Genomic DNA, 18,892 nt, shown 5'->3' with positions numbered 1-18,892 from the left:
ACCTTTGGATGAAAGTCTCCTATATCAGTCAGGTTCACTGCAATCCATTAGGGAATCACATAATGACTGTGGACTCTATGAATAAACCTGCTCTTCAACATGTTTGGCTTGCAGTATGTTCGGCTTGGAGTCTTGCATCGGAAGTTATGGCGATGACAGTAATACTGGAGGAGGTCCTTGGTAAACAGGATATAGATTTAGTATTTTGTCAGGCCTTATTTATTCAATTTGCCAATGTCCCCGTCCCCCTTTCTGAGAATATAGAGACACCAACAAAAGGTTGGTTTAACCTCACAAAGCAATCATCTATGAACGAACAATATATTTTCTCATGCTATTTTAACTATCAGGGATTCAACAGTCTTAGTCAAGGGTTTCGTAAAATTGGTTTTATTTAATCAGGTATTTTTTCATACAGTATTTGAACTGTTCACACACACACACACATACTTGTATTTATGGTTTATGAGGTCAATCAGTTTATAACATGGTTTATGGGGACCCACCCTTTCCATGGTCCTATTGATGAAATACATTTTTTTATGTAGAAGATACATCAGACTTCAGATTTGTTCAAAGGATCATATTGGAATAATACGCTTGTAAATACACACACACTTGACATTTTACATTTTAGTAATTTAGCAGACACTTATCTAGAGTGACTTACAGGAGAAATTAGGGTTAAGTGCCTTGCTCAAGGGCTCAAGGACAGATTTTTCACCTAGTGGGCTTGGGGATTCAAACCAAGAACCTTTCAGTTACTGGCCCGACGGTCTAAACCGCTAACGTTTCTCCAGCCCCAGATTTGATATCATTCTCCTCGCTTTTACTCTTGAGTAGGGCTGGATGGAGGGAAACTTCAACCTGAAAAACAAACACATTTCCCACACACACGCCCAGGTTGTAAAATGCATTTAACACAACAGTTGTTTGGCACAAAATATTTACACAACCGTTGTGTCAAATGCTTTGTTCATCAGTTTTACAATCTGAGTGTGTATGGGGGCCATTAAGGAAAAAAAGACATTGAGTATTCAAGCTGTAATTTCAATAAGATTGAGATTTGTAAAGTCATATATTGGTTGGTGGTGACACATGACTTACTTTTCTTTTAGCTCCTAGGAACATAGGGCTTCAACAGCATTGAGTAAGGGTTCAGCCCACAGGGTCCTGTAGACACGTGATGCATGCTGCCCCACCCCAACAGCCAGCCTGGTCTCATAGACTAGACGTAACATAGTAAATGTAAATCCGGGCCAATCCAATCAGTATTATGTTCCATTTGGTATGGTTACATAAGACAGATGGTTACTTATGGCCAAAACAAAAGAAGGGTGGTTGGTCGGGGTAGATAGGTGGGCATATAACGCAAACTTCTAGCAACCCAAAGGTTGTGAGTTCAAATCTCATTAAGGACAACTTTAACATTTTAGCTAATTAGCAACTTTTCAACTACTTACTACTATTGAGCTACTTTGCAACTCCTTAGCATGCTAGCTAACCCTAACCATTCTAGCTAACCCTAACCCTAATGTTAAACCATTTTAGCTAACCCTTCCCCTAATCCTAACCATAGGAACCTAACTCCTAAACTTAACCCTAATCTAACTAGCTAAAATTCGGAACATAACATACGTTTTTCAAATTCATAACATATTGTACATTTGGCAAATTCGGAAACATATTGTATGTTTTGCAAGTTCGTAACATATAATACGAATTATAATTCGTAACATATCATACGAAATGGGTGATGGACATTCACAAAAAATACATACCATACCAACTTAATAACATATCATACTAAATGGTGTCTCGGATTTACTTACAGAATAATACAACATGCTCTGAGCTAGTTAGTAGGGTGGTCGGCATTCTGCTCTCCCCAGTCTGTCTATGGAGAGCGCTGCTCAAAGCACTGAGTGCAATTTGTCAGCATTGCGGTTTTAACTCTCTGTAAAACTTAATACGGATCACGAAAGCACAATCTTTTGTGATTTTTTAGAAATTGAATAATAATCAACCACAAGTCTATTTTTTACGTGTTCTGTTCTTTATCTCCCTTACGACCCTTTCAGAAAAAATCACAATCTCAAACATTTTGAAGACAACTTTTAAGAAAGAAATATCGATCCTCAAATTGAAAGTGATTGATCAGCTTTTAATCTATTTGTTTTTTTAAGAGAATGGGAGAGAGAGAGAGTAGGAATGGGAGGTGCATCTTGTGTTGATAGCAAGCCCCAAACCTGATGGAGAGGAGTGGTGTATGTGAGTGAATGTGTGAGTGGATTATGACAGAGCTGTTTGTTCAGGAAAATAAACAGAATTGAGCACCAGATGTTTCTAATTGTTTTTGTATTATGTATTATGCTTAAATCCGTCCTAAAACTGAGCACATATTACTTTATTTATTGCTTTATATGAAATTAACGTGGGAAAAAAACATCGCAAAATGTATCGCAGAATTTCAGAAAGCTGCCGCAAAATCAAGCATTTTGGGCCGCAGAAATAACAAAAAAACACCCTTGATAAAGATGAGCAAAAAATACTGTGTAAATTAAATTATACAAATACTGAGCTACATTGTATCCTCAAAAATATGGGGAAATTATATTATTTTAAATTAATACAATTGCTTATAGAAAAATATTTTGTCTAACAAGGCACCACTGTTTTCAATACCCTTCGATATTTTGGTGTGTGCTTGGGGTTATTTTGTTGCTGGAAGACCCACTTGCGGCCAAGAGTCAGCCTCCTGACGGAGGCGGCAAAAATGTCCTTGTGCTGGGTAAAGTTCATGACGCCGTTGAAACATCTTTATCAAGGGTGCCAATAATTTTGGACCTGACTGTGCAGTGTCGCAACCTGGTCTAACGGGAGCAGGGTCTACTAGTTTCAGCCTTCATATACTGTGATTGGTTTCAGCCAGCCAATACTATAGAGCAAGGGTATTCAACCTGGGATCCGAGGACCCCAAGAGGTATTGCAGGTGGTCCGCGAAAATATGTAGATTTTTTTTTATTTCAATGTTTTTATGAATGTAGCTAGCAACCACATAATTAATTAATTATGAATAACATACATACAGTAGAAAAGAGGAGCATATATTATTTATAATGATTATTTTTCAACACTCAGTTTCTGAGATACACTTTGAAAGAATACCTTCGAGTAGGATACTGCCGCGCTGGTGAGGAATGTGGTCCTGGTTCCAGGGATGGATAGAAAGTCCAATATGGCTGCCAACGCAATGCCATATATTGACATGTGCATATGATGTCCGAATTCAGTAGCTCTACTCTCATTGGTACTAACAATTTGTAAAAAAAATATGTGCATGTAGCTGCCGACACCAGCCATCAAGACATCATAGATGAGATCAATGGATCATCAGAAATGGGTACAGAGAGATAGTTAGATATATAGCTACCACAAACAGAACAATGAGCCAGATATTTCACTGGATGTATAAATGTGAAGCATCCGGTTGGCGGTTCCACTCAGTTGCGGTAGGTGCCGTTTAAGAATTTTTTTTTTATGTGCGTTATTTGTATTTATATTACAGCATATTGGACGACTGTCATGCATATTCCATTCACCCAGCTCAATGTAACATCGATAGTTTTAGGCTACTACATGATACTCAAATTTTCCCTTTCCCAATCAGCTTGCTACATCAGGTTGCTACAACCTAACCTATTAATGAGTCCCTCCAGGATTCTGCGATCTCATAATTCAATGCAAAATCAACCAATCAGGGCATATTATGCGAGAGCCCTCAATTTTGACCAATACAATGAACAGAAATCAATATCATTTGCCAACTAAAATAACAGCTAACGATCGTGCAAAACAATTTCCAATGTTTTTGGAAACTAGAGAAAGTCGACAATCAACAGTCATTTCGAATCAGTAAAGCATATGAGAATGTCAGAACATTGCCCACAGCAGCGGCAGATCACCATGACTAAAGTGGTAGCAGGGAAGACTGTGGCAAGCGCTGAAAGAATCAAGGTGAGTGGCGTTTTACTCAAACTTTTACTCCGCTAACCTTGGCTAGTTCCGCAAGTTCATTAGAATAAGTCGTTCCCAAAAAGGAGTTGTTGAATCTTGTCCATAAAGGATATTGCACATATCACTTCCTTCTTTTTCATCCTCTATTCTAGCTGCCACCCGGAACATATTGAACAGTTGCACAGATACAACATCGGCTGTGATTCGTTATTATTCATTTGCGAAAACATACATACTTTCAAGCCTCTGCCAAGCATTTTATTGCCTATTGTTCTGAACGAACGAAAGCACAGGACAGACACCAGCGGTAATTATAGATACATTATGGCGACATCAAAGGATTGTTTTCAAAGTAAGTGTACGCCTCCCCATAAGAATGTGATTTTCATGTAAATGTTGTCTACTTTGTGAAATCCATAGACATTAAAACCAGGCACAGCCGCCTAGAAAAACTGTAAACCGCAATATGGTTTACCGTATAGTGAAACATGTATTTGCATGCTTGTTTTCGCATGCCTGTGCGTCTGTGTCTACTCTGTGCTCCAATATGTGTGTGCCAACTTTGCGTTGATGCGCGTGCATGTACTTGCGTCACCTAATAATGTCCCTCTGTTTCTCAACGTTCCTTTTTTCAAACTGCTGTTTTCTATCGACAGCTATCCACACAATGCACAAGGCAGCACTGCTGGCCCATAGAAAGCAGAAGTCAGAGGACACATCAACCCTTCTTGGAGGCCAGTTGCCAAATAAAGTTGTGCATGATAATAATTACATTCCACTCATGACTACTGGTCCTGATGTGTCAGAAAAACAGATGCAAGAGAAACCACAGTCATTTCAACATGCCATTCTAACTGCATTGCCCGAAGATAGACACCAGCCGAAACCTGTTATAGTGGTTGGTCCAGCTGGAGTTGGCAGAACCACTGCCTTGGAGAAGCTAATAGTGGACTGGGCCACTGGCAAACATCTCCAGCACTTTTCCTGTGTCTTCCATTTCACATTCAGGGATTTGAATGCCCATAAGGGGGTGCTGTCTCTGCAGGCATTGCTGCTTCAGTGCTACAGTCACCTTTCCCCTGAGTCCCTGGCTCTAGTCCTGCAGAATCCAAAGTCTCTGCTGTTTCTGTTTGATGGGCTGGATCAGTACCAGCACAGCCTGGAACCCCCCACATCCCTGACCCTCTGCTCGGACCCTCAGCAGCCAGCCTCAGTCTCTATGCTAGTGGCCAGCCTGGTGCATGGACCTCTGCTGAAAGGGGCAGCCATACTGCTGACCTCAAGGCCTACCGCAGCCAGTCTCGAGTCTCTAGATGGCTACCGCATGGAGCTGTTGGGGTTTCTGAAACCCCAGAGGAAGGCCTATTGCGACAGGTTCTTCTCTGATCCAATTGTAGCCAGTCAAGCGTTTGAGAACATAGAAAGGACAATGGGGTTCTATGATTTCTGCACCTCTCCGAGATTCTGCTGGATGACGTGTTCCATTTACAAGTCTCTAATGGAGGCTGGAGAGATTCTTCCTGAGACACTAACCCAGGTGTTTGTTTATATCACCATCCACCTTATTCGGGCACTGTCATTGGACACGACCAATGCCAGAGACCTGGTGACCTCCCTGGGTAGAATGGCTTCCCATTGCTGTCTTGGCCCGGATTCAAACTGCTCCAAAGAAGAAATGGCCTCCACTGATGTACAACAGTTCCTAACAACTCCAACATCAATGAAAGATTTCCTGCACGTTGATGGTGACCTGGAATCGGACAACTGCATTTTCTCCTTCCACACCCAGAAGATCCAAGAGTTTTTCTTGGCTGCATCCTTCTACTTAGACGAGTCAGAAGCAGTGAGTGTAGAAGAGCTGTTGGAGAACCATGAGGGTTGTGTAGAGTTTCTCGACCTTTACCTGGCAGGGCTTTCTGAGCCCTCTCAGAGGAAGCCTCTGGAATCTGAACTGGGAGAGTTCAACACTGACCACATCATGGACTTCAGCAGCTGGTTTAAAAGCACCTCTCGGAAGGCACTGGAGAGCTATCACACAGACAGACACCTCCATTACTTTCATCTGCTCCATCAACGTCAGAATGAGAAGCTGGTGAAGGAGATCATCACTCCGTCTGCCCGTGGCATCAGCTATGGCGTTCTGGGTGTACATGACTGTGTGTCTCTCAGCTATATAGTGACATGTCTGGGGGAATGGGATCAGCTGAATCTGTACAGCAGCAAGGATTTAACTGAGGAAAAAGCCAACCTTTTGGTTCCTGCCATACGTCTCTCTCATAAAATAATGTGAGTAATTGAGGAAACAGAAAATCAATGTGATTTGTTGTCTAGTATTTTGTTGCTAGTAAGTGTGACCCAATTCAGTTTGGTAAATGATATGATACAGTGGCAATCAATACCTCTCATCTGCAACTAGAAAGTAAAACAGAAACCTTAAGCATGTTTTTCAGATCCTACCACTGTGGGACCACATACACGCATACAAATAATCAAACCAATTATGTATCTACTGTAACGACCCTGGTTTATAATTGTGGATTGCAATACTACTATTCTACAGCTATACACATTACTGCCTGGTATGGCAACTGCTTGGCCTCCGACTGCAAGGCACTACAGAGGGTAGTGCGTACGGCCCAGTACATCACTGGGGCCAAACTTCCTGCCTTCCAGGACCTCTATACCAGGCGATATCAGAGGAAGGCCCTAAAAATTGTCAAAGATTCCAGCCACCCTAGTCATAGAGTGTTCTCTCTGCTACCACACGGCAAGTGGTACCGGAGCACTAAGTCTAGGTCCAAAAGACTTCTTAACAGCTTCTACCCCCAAGCCATAAGACTCCTGAATAGCTAATCAAATGGCTACCCAAACTATTCGCATTGCCCCCTCCACCCCCTCTTTTACGCTGCTGCTACTCTGTTTATTATCAATGCATAGTCACTTTAACTCTACCTACATGTACATATTACCTCAATTACCTTGATTAACCGGTGCCCCCGCACATTGACTCTGTACCGGTACCCCCTGTATATAGCCTCGCTATTGTTATTTTACTGCTGCTCTGTTATTATTTGTTACTTTTAAAAATATTTTTTATTACTTAACACATTTCTTTCTTAACTGTATTGTTGGGCTTATATTAAGGGCTTGCAAGTAAGCATTTCACTGTAAGGTCTACCTGTTGTATTCGGTGCATGTAGGGGCTCCCGAGTGGCGCAGCGGTCTAAGGCACTGCATGTTAGTGCTAGAGGTGTCACTACAGACCCTGGTTTGATCCCGGGCTGTATCACAACCGGCCATGATCGGGAGTCCCTTAGGGACTCAGCGTTGTCCGGGTTAGGGGAGGGTTTGGCTGGGGTCATTGTAAGATAAGAATTTGTTCTTAACTGACTTGCCTAGTCAAATAATGGTAAAATAAATCAAAATGATCTCAACCAGCTTCATGAGGTCACCTGGAATGTATTTCAATTAACAGGTGTGCCTTGTTAAGAGTTAATATGTGGAATTTCTTTCCTTAATGCTTTTGAGCCAATCAGTTGTGTTGTGACAAGGTAGGGTGGTATACAGAAGATAGCCTTATTTGGTAAAAGACCGTCCATATTACTTTAATCATATTACTTTTTCATATTACATCATTACTTTAAGACATGAAGGTCAGTCAATCTGTACATTTCAAGAACTTTGAAAGTTTCTTCAAGTGCAGTTGCAAAAACCATCAAGCTTTATGATGAAACTGGCTCTCATGAGGACCGCCACAGGAAAGGAAGACCCAGAGTTACCTCTGCTGCAGAGGATACGTTCATTAGAGTTAACTGCACCTCAGATTGCAGCCCAAATAAATGCATCACAGAGTTCAAGTAACAGACACATCTCAACATCAACTGTTCAGAGGAGACTGCGTGAATCAAATCAAATGTTATATGTCACATGTGCCTAATACAACAGGTGTAGATCTTACAGTGAAATTCTTACTTACAAGCCATTAACCAATGATGCAGTTTTAAGAAAATAGCTAAAAAATAAAAATTAAGAAAAAAGTAAGCGATAAGAAAAACAAATAATTAAGAGCAGCATAACAATAGCGGGGCTCTATACAGGGGGTACCGGTACAGAGTCAATGTGCGGGGGCACCGGTGTCGAGGTAATTGAGATAATTATGCATAGATAATAACAGAGAGTAGTAGCAGCGTAGGGGGGGTGCAAATAGTCTGGGTAGCCATTTGATTAGTTGTTCAGGAGTCTTATGGCTTGGGGGTAGAAGCTGTTGAGAAGCCTCTTGGACTTAGACTTGGCACTCCGGTATCGCTTGCCGTGCAGTAGCAGAGAGAACAGTCTATGACTAGGGTGGCTGGAGTCTTTGACGATTTTTAGGACCTTCCTCTGACACCGTCTGGTATAAAGGTCCTGGATGGCAGGAAGCTTGGCCCCGGTGATGTACTAGGCCACAGGTGTCAAACTCATTCCACGGAGGGCCGAGTGTCTGCGGGTTTTCGCTCCTCCCTTGTACTTGATTGATGAATTAACATCACTAATTAGTTAGGAACTCCCCACACCTGGTTGTCTAGGGCTTTATTGAAAGGAAAAACCAAAAACCCGCAGACACTAGGCCCTCGGTGGAATGAGTTTGACACCCCTGTACTAGGCCATACGCACTACCCTCTGTAGTGCCTTGCGGTCAGAGGCCGAGCAGTTGCCATACCAGGCAGTGATGCAACCTGTCAGGATGCGCTCAATGGTGCAGCTGTAAAATCTTTTGAAGATCTGAGGACTCATGCCAATTCTTTTCAGTCTCCTGAGGAGGAATAGGTTTTGAATCAGGCCTTTATGGTCAAATTGCTGCAAAGAAACCACAACCGGCTGTGATTGGGAGTCCCATAGGGCGGCGCACAATTGGCCCAACGTCATCTGAGTTTGGCCGGGGTAGGCCGTCATTGTAAATAGGAATTTGTTCTTATTAACTGACTTACCTAGTTAAATAAAGGTTAAACAAATAAAAAATGTGACTATTAAAATTTGATTCGATTTTTTTGTCGCAAACAAATGATCTGTAATTACTGTTCCTTTCCAGATAGTGGAAAGAGACATATTACAGTATGATTTACTGTATGCATGGTATGTAGGTTACTGTACATTGTATAAATTAATTCCAAAACATTTACGTAACAAAAATGGCACATTTTGTACAATTTTAACAGTTCTTAAAGAGGAAATCTGCAGTTGCTATATTCATTTTAGGACTTATAAGTTAATGATATATACCCATTGATTCTTGAAGAATATAAATGCCTCATGATTTTAGCTCAACTGTCTTACCCCATCAGAACCCCAAATATAAGCATCTTTTACTCCCATGTTTGTAAACAATTGAAAACAAACACTAGCCTCAACATGGTTAAAACTAGAATTTTGATATCATGGATGGTCAGTCCTTGTATCTATAGCTTTGTCTATGAATTTGAGTGGTTACATTTCTCCAGACCCATTCCTCAGTTTTTTACCAACACTGGTGGGGTGGCTGCTTTGTTATTGTTTCAACTGCGGATTTGCCCTTTAAAACATCACCAAAGCTGCATATTCATGCACATCTCTTCATTTGTTTTGTCCACAGCCTGGTTCAGAGCTCTCTTAGTGCTGGGGCTCTCGCTCACCTGGCCTCAGCCCTCAGCCAGGGAAGGACCACAGAGCTGGATATGTCCTACAACCCCATGGGTGACACAGGCTTCAAAGTTCTTTGCACAGGACTTGGGGACTGCAACATACAAACATTAAAGTGAGTTCCATCTTACTTCACAGAATATGACATTTACAGTGTTTGCATCATGCCATTCAAATGTAATGCACAATCTAATATTGATGGCGGTGTTACAGTAAATTACGATTTCAAAGTGTTCTCAATTTCAATAGGTTATTGAAGACGAGGTCCCATACTACTCATAGACTGAATATAAAGCATTTAAAACATATGGCACCATAAACTTAATTATAACACTATAACTTCCTTATAACAGGGTTGTATTGGCATTTGGCGCATGCTATTGAATTACGTAATAGTAAAGTCACTTGATCTGTTTGTTGTATCTAAATGGATGATGATTGGTTTCTGTAGACTTCCAGTGTGTGGGTTAACAGAGGCTTGCTGTGGGGACCTGGTGGCAGTCCTGACCTCAGAGAAATCCCATCTCCGCGTGTTGGAGCTGAGGGGGAATACGCTCCATGACCAGGGGCTCAGGAAGCTGAGCCATGCACTGGGAAGCCCTCACTGCAAACTGCAGGAGCTTCAGTACGTACTCTAGCAAAGATATTGTAATGGTATCATTTTGGAAGAAGAATACATCTATGACTGACAGTTCAAATATCATTATTAGCCTGTAATTAGTTGACTTTGTGAAGGTTACCGAGGTGTGAGTTGACGGGGGGGTCCATGGAGGCCTTGTCAACTGCACTGTGCGTTGGCCAATCAGAGCTGAGAATACTGAATCTGGCACAGAACTGCCTCACCGACCAGGGGGTGGATTGGCTGGCCAAGGCTCTCCAATATCCCTGCTGCCAACTGCAAAGCCTGATGTAAGGACCAGATAGATAATGGATGCAGTTATTATAGTTATAATAGCTCACTCAAGTCTCTAGGACAAATAAAAAACAACACATTGCTCAGATATGGAGATTTGTGATATGACATGCAGAGTATCTCTCCTGATTCCCTTTCTGGTCTATCCCTTGCCAGATTGTTTGATAATGAGTTGACAGCTGCGTGTTGTGCTGGTGTGGCTGAGGCCTTGCAGTCAGAAGGCTGTAGGCTGACTGAGCTGGATCTGTCTGTGAATGCATTGGGCCAGGAGGGGGCACTGCAGCTGTGTAAGGCCCTCAACAAGCCTGGATGCCCACTGGAGAAACTGCGGTACTACAGTCCGCAGCATGCTTGTTATGTATTGAGTGTATTATCTGTTGTAGTCTGGGAACCCCTTGGAAACGAGACGATTCATGCCTTTGTATCAGAACCAATTAGGGTTTTCTGTTGCAGCTTGGTACGCTGTGAGTTGACTACCCTGGTCTTCAAGGAGTTGGGCGTTTTGCTGAGCAGTGGGACCTCTGGACTGAGAACACTGTCTGTGGGCCTGAACAAAATAGGAGACGAAGGAGCCAAACACCTCTGGGTCGCACTGGGAAACAAACGGTGCAGTCTGGAGCACCTGGAGTAAGTGAACAGACAGTGTGTCTCCGGATCAGTATAACACTTGAATCCTCTCACTTTGTGTGTGTGATATGTCACATCAAAGATTTAGAGGTATATACCAAGGCTAAGTCCTTAGCAAAACTGAGATAATGGTGTGTGTGTGTGTTAGTGTTGAGATGATCCAGCTGACGGATGCCTGTGTTGGAGACATGAGTGCGGCGGTGAGGGCCAGTGGTTTCCTGAAGAGCCTGGTCCTGAAGAACAACCATCTGACTGACACCTCAGTCCCAGCTCTGGTCCAAGTCATGCAGGATAGTCGCACCATGCAGGAGATGAAGTGAGTGAGCCAAGTAGTGGTGGATTCCACTGATACATTGTAGCAGTATTGATGGTTCTCTATACAATAGTATTCATGTTTTAGTGTTCAGTGCGATTTATATTTATATAGGACCACACCAGAGGCTAGTAGGAGGAGCTATAGGAGGACAGGCTCATTGTGATGGCTGGAATGGAATAAATGTTAGTCAAACATGTGGTTTCCATGTTTGCTGTGTTTGATACGTTCCAAAGAAATCCATTCCAGCCATTACATTGAGCATGACCTCCTATAGCTCCTTCCACAGCCTCCTCTGTACCACAAGCAAAAGACACGTTGTTTCGTAATCCCTACTGCTGTTGTGAAATTTGTGCTAATCACAATTTGTCATGTGAAAAGTGTAAGGGTTCTTCTGACATTTGCCTTCCTCTCTTTCAGTCTGCAGTATAACGACTTCAGTGAAGACATGTTTGAAATGATGGACCAGTGTGCAAAAATCAAATACTAAACAAAAATTACCTTTTAAAAATGTCACCACCAAAAAACTTGACTAATTTAGCCTGAGAAGGCTAAATAGAAACCAATCCCTTGACAGTATTTGTTTGATCCCTCCATTCTTTCTACTAGTATAGAGTTACATGACAATGGGCTTCAAACAGCCATGGGCTGAACAGTGTCTGATAGTGAACACATTCATGAGGTTACTTGAGTGCTATTGCTAAAGTTTTGGTTGTCAAAAGATGTTAACTAATGATTTGGTTCAAATAAAGGTTTTTAATGAGAAAAATACAGATCATTTCTACTTTATTTTTTCCCCCTCAGATGAGGGGAGGCAGCATATTCAGTAAGGCACACAATCTCTTACAACCATTAAAATATCACCGGTTTCATCTATAAAGCTCTCTCCAAGTAAAAAAAGTGAGTTATCAAAACATTGTAGAAATGAAGAAGCAGTATTTGACCGGTAAAACTTCTATGAACTTTCCTCCCCTATTTCTACTATAAGCAAAGGCAAAGTTGTAAACTTGATACAAAGAAACACACAGTGATGAATAGGTCCTCAAGGCAGCAAACATTGTCAATTTTATCGTCTTCACAACCCACACCAGTTCTGAGAGGGTTTGTTTTTCTGAAAGTGAAAGAAGAGTTAAAGTTCAGTTAAACAGAGCTGGGACCCATTTAAGTGGCACACAGCAGAGGGGATCCATTTCAGAGCCCCCCGTGTCCAGTTCATAATCACCTCTCCCTGTGTTCAGTGGTCTTTTGTTCCACATTTGGTGAAGCCATTGGTCCCGTTGTCTTTTTTGGGTGATTGCTCGCTACCGTTGGGTTGTGACTTGTTCCTGCTCTTGACATTGGTGTCCGTCTCCTCTTCTGAGCTGCTCTCGATGTCACTGCGGTCATCCTTCGCCACCTTTTAAAAATGGACAGAGTTCATTACAATGAATAGTCTGCAATTGAATCATACAAGGAATCAGATCATCAACGTATTACTGTTTTTTCTCGCTAAACCTAAATAGGTGGTCTGCGTAAAAGGACAAATGTTTTGATATTGGCAAATGTTTATTTTTAGGTCTACAACGTGAGCATATTACACAAACTATCACTGTTGCTACCATAGGTTCACTATTATTCAGACGGAGTAAAGTTAAACACACATACACACCTTGCCCTTGAATATGGCTTTGATGGCGATTCTAGCGATGAGGTAGAACCAGAAGACATGAAGAGACTGCAGGACCAGAAGCAGGCCGTTCAACAGCCACCAGGAACTGTACGGACCGACAATCTCCCAGCTCTCCACCAGCACACTGTATATGATCCTTCAACACACACACAACCAAGCACACGCGTTACCAGGGCACCGTCACAAGGAGACGCCAAAGAGCCAAATCCTTTTATAGAAATCTAATGAATTATACATCTATCCTATAGTGCTAAGGACAGAATGGCTGGAGTTAGATAACGCAGCTCTGTGCCTTGTTGCATAATTCAATATGTACCCCCCCTTACCAAAAGGGATAGATGACAAGTCGCGTGATGAAGAAGACGATGCTGAATACTACAAAGCCGGTGTCACAAATCCGCTGGTACTTTGCATAATTGGCCAACTTGGCCAACTTGGGGGGGAAGGAAATGAATAGGCACATGAGTACAGATAGCAAACCAGCAAACATGTTTAATTCTTCTTCAATGACACCTCTCGCTGTACCTTGTTAAACAGTCAGATTCCAGTTAAACAGGTATTAGCTAAGTGCAGCAGTAGTGCACACAGCTGTTCAAACACAGAGTAAACACTCGCCTGGGTGAAACCCCGTACTCACACCCCACATACACCATAAATAATATTTCAGTTTTGTGTGGAACCACCTCAGCCAGTAAAAAGACAGCTCTACACGTATAGCATAGGCCAAAGCCAAATATTTTGAAAAGAAATGTACTTTTTGAATATTGTTCTAATTCTAGACATTCAGTTACATAAATTGTTTAAATATTCCCCATGTACTGTTAATGAGGAGCTAACATGGCTGCCATAGAATGTTGAAGTGTCATGTAAGTACATCATAATGCAGAAACCGCATTGGCCAATCTTCTAAATACATGGCTCTAGTATAGGCACTTGACATTTTATCTACCTCCAGCACGATGTCGGAGGCATCATGGACACACATGACCATAGTGCCTATTCGCAGCATGTTGTTACAGTAGGAGAAGGTGATGAGAGTTATGGTGGCCAGGTGATGGACAAACATGATGAGGAAATCCTGTCAGAGGACAAAGGTAAACAAAGAAATAGAGGGATAGATAGATAAGAGGTAGACAAGGGGGGAGAGAGAGGGGGAGGGAAAAATATTTACACACATGCCATTTCATTCCAATAAAACGCATAGAATCACTGAGTGAGTGGAACCAAGGTCACAACAACCTGGTCTATTAAACCCAACAAGTTCATTGACCTGACACAATGTCGTCACCAGCTTTTGAAAAGGCTGCATCTGCTTGGCAATGAGAATTCTTCCACACATGATTAATGATCTCCTAGAAACTTCACCAGATACTTTTAGTTATATATTAAACTAGATTACATGTACTGAGTATATTTTCTTAACTTGAAACGACATTGATTTTGCAATGTGTTTGTCTTCATTGCTCCTGCTTAAGGATCTTTGCATTTGTAATGGTGTACAAAGATGCAAGGGTCAAACATAGGAGTATTGGAAACCTTTACAACCTCATACAACATGCAAAACTTGCTAAGTGATACAAATAAAAATTCTTCCTTTCCCCTTGACCCACTACCAGAGAACAGCACATTGCTAATGTAATTCTACCTCTTCCAGCAGCACCCATGTGACAATGGATTAGGTCTACTCTCAGTAGGATTGGACTCTGGGCTAGTGCTTCATACATAAACTCCTGTCCCAAACTATGCCTCTACAGAAACTCACTGCTGCGTCTAACCTGTTCATCAGAGTTTACACAGTATCGTGGGCCTTCTATTACAAAACAATAATTACCTTGCTAACCTAGAGTGAGACGAAAGTGTCTCTGAAATGAAGTAACAAAAACAGGACATACTGGCACCAATTCTTGCTAAACGACCAAAGACTTTCCAGAAAATCAAGTGGATTTAAATGGCTTGCATACCAGCTACAATAGATTGGCCAATTAGCATGAATGAAAGCCACTGACTGAAGTGGTGGTAGGATTAGAGTTTTTGAGAGGGGAGCACAATAGCTGCATTTTCAATGTTAACCTACCCCACTCCAAGCCCACCTACCCCACTACAAGTCCACCCACCGTGCCCCTCCAACCCAGTCACCTGACTCACCTTCCTTTTGATGTCTGTAAACTGGGAGAACATGAGGGACCAGTAGAAGGCCAGCTCAGCTACATAGTAGTTGTACTGGCCAGGACTCAGTGTCTGTGGAAGCAAGGTGTGGGCCATATTGAGAACATGAACAACCCCTATGGTTAGGAATTGAATCTTCATCTGTTGACTATTTAGATGAATGATCATGGTATTTAGGTACTTGGTATGTAGATCCTTCACCTGAAATGGGTAGTTGTACCAGCATTGCCGTGTGTCCCACATCCAAGGAGACTAGAGGAGGACATGCACATGTCAAAGATAATCAAAGAAGATAACAATGCTTATCAATATGACTTCCTCTTGAAAGCAATCTGCATAGTCAGCATGTTATTCGTATTGTTACTTTCTTTCCTATAGTAACAACAATTTTAAAAGGGCTCCTTTCAATTTAAAGTGTGTTTGAATTATATTAAAGTTATTTAGTGTAGTGCAGTAGAAGTCAATTCAACTCACCACCCACAGATAGCGAATTGCATAGGTAAATATACCGGTATAAAACGTCAACCTCCACCTATGATGCAAAACATAGAGCAAAGGAAACAAAGAAAAGAAACAGAACAGCAATGCTGAAGCTAGTGCATCTAGATTGATTAAGACTTTTCAGAACCTACATGCTCTCGCAGAACTTTGTGAGTGTACTGGGCTTGTCCTGGTTCCTCCGGAGTCGGAACCATCTCTGGACTTTCCGCACATCCCAGTCCAGCTGCTTAGAGAGCCCCTCGACCCGCCGCGAGTCTGGACTCTGAGGAAAAGGCGCAGGAGACAGAGACACTGCTTTAGAGTCAAAAACACTACATTGCTGCCCTGCTAAACAAGTCAAAGGAAAGTTGGCTACAGACAAAACAGACTGGCATCTTAGAGAGCTAATTGGCTTTGGACAGTAATCAACAAAATCTGATTACACTTTCCTGAGTAGCAAGTAAAAATCAAGTTCATCAGTGTGGAATACATCTACGATAGTTTGGATTTTTATCATTTCCACTTATTTATTTTTTTACTTCCACTAATCCACTTGCATTTACAGAACATCCCGTTCATTTACATGTGGTGAATTGCTTTTACACCGTGAGCAATAACATAAGAAACATTTCAGGTCACAATGCGGCATTTGTCCACCCAGCAGCAGCGTATGAGACCAATGCTTTAAGTACCGTTGTGGATGTAAACACCCTCTCCAGGACAGCGTTGGGCTGGGCTCGCCGGCTCTCTCCAGCCTGAATCTGAAGTATGTTGGCACAGGGCTTGGCTACTAGCCTAAACACACACACAGCACCAGAGAGAGAGAGAGCAATATTAAACATGGACACAGGGTTGGCTCTACAGTACCTACAGTTCTCCAGAAACCTCAGCAGAGAAGATCACGGCTTTCACCAGGGACCTATTCCACAAACAGACACGGCGCCTTCACAGTTTACCCACAAATGTATTGTATGTGCAGTGGGTGTATGTGTGTAAGAGAAAAGCAGTTAGAATGAGAAAGGGTTGTGGTGGAAAACAGACAGTCAGAGGGAGAGTATGAGGAGGAATGTAGCACTAACTAAACAGAGGAGGCTGATGAGCTGTCATGTGAGAGGGAGGTGGGTCAGGAGGAGAAAGCTCCTTGCTGAGTGTGAGACAGACCTCAGTTTGCTGGTTAGTGTCTATCACAAGACCTCCCCGACCTCAGTGTACTGCCTCTGACCCATTCAAACATTCACTTCCTTCCTATCACACAATCCAATGTACTACCTAGGCCTAAACATATGCCCAGCTAACATTTCAGAAAGCATCTGTTCAGGAGAGGCCTTGCTATGCAGAGAATTCAAATTACCTATTTGGATAAGCAGACAGCCAGCATCCAATTCTACTGTGGTACACAGAAGAGAACACCAGTAGTGCATATCATCAATAATCTTGTGTTTCCATTCCTTCACCCTCATTTACAATAATCTGAAATCATATGGATAGTTAATAGAAAGCAGATGGGGCAGTAGGCAGCCTAGTGGTTAGAGCTTTGTGCCAGTAACCAAAAGGTTGCTAGATTGAATCCCCAAGCTGACAAGGTAAACATCTATGTTCTGCCACTGAACAAGGCAGTTAACCCACTGTTCCTAGGTCGTCATTGTAAATAAGAATTTGTTCTTAACTGACTTGCCTAGTTAAATAAAGGTGAAATAAAATACAAATATGGATAGACACATCGACTATTCACTTTTACCAGTTCCTTTGCTTATTTCACATCAAAACAGCCAAAAGGGACACAAAGATAAGGCCTTTGAAAGAAAAGGATACAAAGAGAAGAGCCATTTTAGACGTTAGAGATGCACACAATATAATCCAATGGCCATGTCACTTGCAGCAGTCAGTTTGCGTGAACTTCGTCCCTCTACAAAGATTAGCATCAGTGCAGTTGACCAAATTACTCGCGAGAATGTATTTATTGGTTACAGAGATTACTCAAAGCCTGGTTACTAAGGGACTGTATGGCGTTTAATAGAACACAGGTCAATGAAGCCAGAAGGGTTACTGCTTCTCTCACACCAGTGGCACAAAAAAAAACTAAATTAGGCTACCCTTCAGGTTAAACAAGACACTTATGATCCAAACGTTGTATACTCAGTGGCTATTCGTAGCCTACTGTTGGCCTACACACAGTAGCATACTAATAGTATTTTCCACAATAGTGTGTGTCAATAGCCTAAATTATATAGACTAGAGTAGTGTTGGGAACCTATCATCAGAAAACAATGCCTCCTTATAGGCCTATCATGGCCCAAGGGCAGTTCGCTAATTAGTTCCTCTGACTGGCACTTACTAAGCGCGCGCGCGCACACACACACACACACACACACACACAATCAGTTTAGCCAAGGACTTGGCCTTGGTTTATACCGCTAAATCTTTGACACATATCAAATGCGGAAATCTTTTGTTTACAAAGACAAGTCAATACACGTTACTTTGTTACATAGCCTACCTCTCAAATAAAACCCTGACAGCCAACACGCCAAAAGCAAGCGGTAAACATGAGAGTAGCTGGTCAGCTCTGGGGTACTCCTCTCCTGGTGGCGGGTGCTCGAGTTCCGCCCAAGTAACATTCGGTGGAAGCCAGAAACTCTCACTCCAAAACCAAGCTGAGAGCGAATTCATTTTGTGGTGATGCCGGTCCTTCTCAGAATAAAAAAAAACCAATATGTTGTGTGTAGCTGTGCGAGGGAGAATCCACCTGTTTCAGGCACTACTTTAGTAGACTTCCCATAAGTGTGTGGAGCTAGAGTCTGCTACTCCTGGATAAGTTGAGGAAGTAGGCTAGGTGCGCGGTGTCACCTCCTTCTTCCCCAGCACCATCAGCTCACTGGCATTTTTGGAAACTCTCATTCCCATGAGACCGCGTAGTCACGACGATACATTACAGGTAACGCCCATAACTGGCAACGCCCACGACGTGTCAGAGTTTTCGAGCATCCCTTTGTGTGTCATGAATTGCATAATAACTAGCTTACGCAAAACTAAAAACAATAATGTTAGTAAT

At 42.2% G+C, this 18,892-nt stretch overlaps 2 protein-coding genes and 1 long non-coding RNA gene across 7 annotated transcripts; 1 reads left to right on the top strand and 2 right to left on the bottom strand.

The window, feature by feature from the left end:
* Positions 1 to 374: 374 nt before the first annotated feature.
* Positions 375 to 3,258, bottom strand: LOC129861077 (uncharacterized). Its single transcript, XR_008760505.1, has 2 exons — positions 3,169 to 3,258; positions 375 to 1,228 (listed from the first exon to the last, which is right to left on the bottom strand). It is a non-coding gene; the product is annotated as an uncharacterized LOC129861077 (long non-coding RNA).
* A 163-nt stretch (positions 3,259 to 3,421) lies between these two features.
* si:ch73-233m11.2 (NACHT, LRR and PYD domains-containing protein 3) lies at positions 3,422 to 12,296 on the top strand. 5 transcript variants are annotated; one of them, XM_055932157.1, is made up of 10 exons: positions 3,927 to 4,017; positions 4,170 to 4,369; positions 4,674 to 6,303; positions 9,626 to 9,787; positions 10,124 to 10,297; positions 10,408 to 10,581; positions 10,742 to 10,915; positions 11,039 to 11,212; positions 11,361 to 11,528; positions 11,946 to 12,296. In XM_055932157.1, the coding sequence occupies exons 2-10, from the start codon at positions 4,342 to 4,344 to the stop codon at positions 12,013 to 12,015; spliced, it is 2,754 nt and encodes a 917-aa protein (XP_055788132.1). In that variant the 5' UTR covers positions 3,927 to 4,017; positions 4,170 to 4,341; the 3' UTR covers positions 12,016 to 12,296. The 5 variants fall into 5 exon arrangements, with proteins under 5 accessions (XP_055788131.1, XP_055788132.1, XP_055788129.1 ...); XM_055932154.1 differs by having other exon boundaries at positions 10,742 to 11,212; XM_055932156.1 differs by lacking the exons at positions 3,927 to 4,017; positions 4,170 to 4,369 and adding an exon at positions 3,422 to 3,512 and having other exon boundaries at positions 10,742 to 11,212.
* Positions 12,297 to 12,747: 451 nt separating this feature from the next.
* Positions 12,748 to 18,763, bottom strand: LOC129861076 (ceramide synthase 5-like). Its single transcript, XM_055932161.1, has 10 exons — positions 18,338 to 18,763; positions 16,533 to 16,635; positions 15,993 to 16,123; positions 15,835 to 15,892; positions 15,562 to 15,612; positions 15,340 to 15,432; positions 14,144 to 14,272; positions 13,521 to 13,627; positions 13,174 to 13,330; positions 12,748 to 12,921 (listed from the first exon to the last, which is right to left on the bottom strand). Exons 1-10 carry the CDS (start codon positions 18,508 to 18,510, stop codon positions 12,760 to 12,762), a joined length of 1,164 nt encoding a protein of 387 aa, XP_055788136.1. The 5' UTR covers positions 18,511 to 18,763; the 3' UTR covers positions 12,748 to 12,759.
* Between the last annotated feature and the right edge of the window lie 129 nt (positions 18,764 to 18,892).

The sequence above is a fragment of the Salvelinus fontinalis genome, chromosome 8, assembly GCF_029448725.1.
Source record: "Salvelinus fontinalis isolate EN_2023a chromosome 8, ASM2944872v1, whole genome shotgun sequence".
NCBI classification, from domain to species: Eukaryota; Metazoa; Chordata; class Actinopteri; order Salmoniformes; family Salmonidae; genus Salvelinus; species Salvelinus fontinalis.
This window is presented reverse-complemented; position numbering and strand designations above follow the sequence as displayed.

Coding starts and splice junctions, on each gene's coding strand:
- si:ch73-233m11.2 (XM_055932154.1), top strand. CDS start 4,342: ATGGCGACATCAAAGGATTGTTTTCAAA. Junction 4,370..4,673: donor ATCAAAGGATTGTTTTCAAA/GTAAGTGTACGC, acceptor TTCTATCGACAG/CTATCCACACAATGCACAAG. Junction 10,298..10,407: donor TGCAAACTGCAGGAGCTTCA/GTACGTACTCTA, acceptor GACTTTGTGAAG/GTTACCGAGGTGTGAGTTGA.
- LOC129861076 (XM_055932161.1), bottom strand. CDS start 18,510: ATGAATTCGCTCTCAGCTTGGTTTTGGAGTGAGAGTTTCTGGCTTCCA. Junction 15,893..15,992: donor ACAAAGTTCTGCGAGAGCAT/GTAGGTTCTGAA, acceptor TTTGCATCATAG/GTGGAGGTTGACGTTTTATA. Junction 13,628..14,143: donor CCTCCGACATCGTGCTGGAG/GTAGATAAAATG, acceptor TTCCCCCCCAAG/TTGGCCAAGTTGGCCAATTA.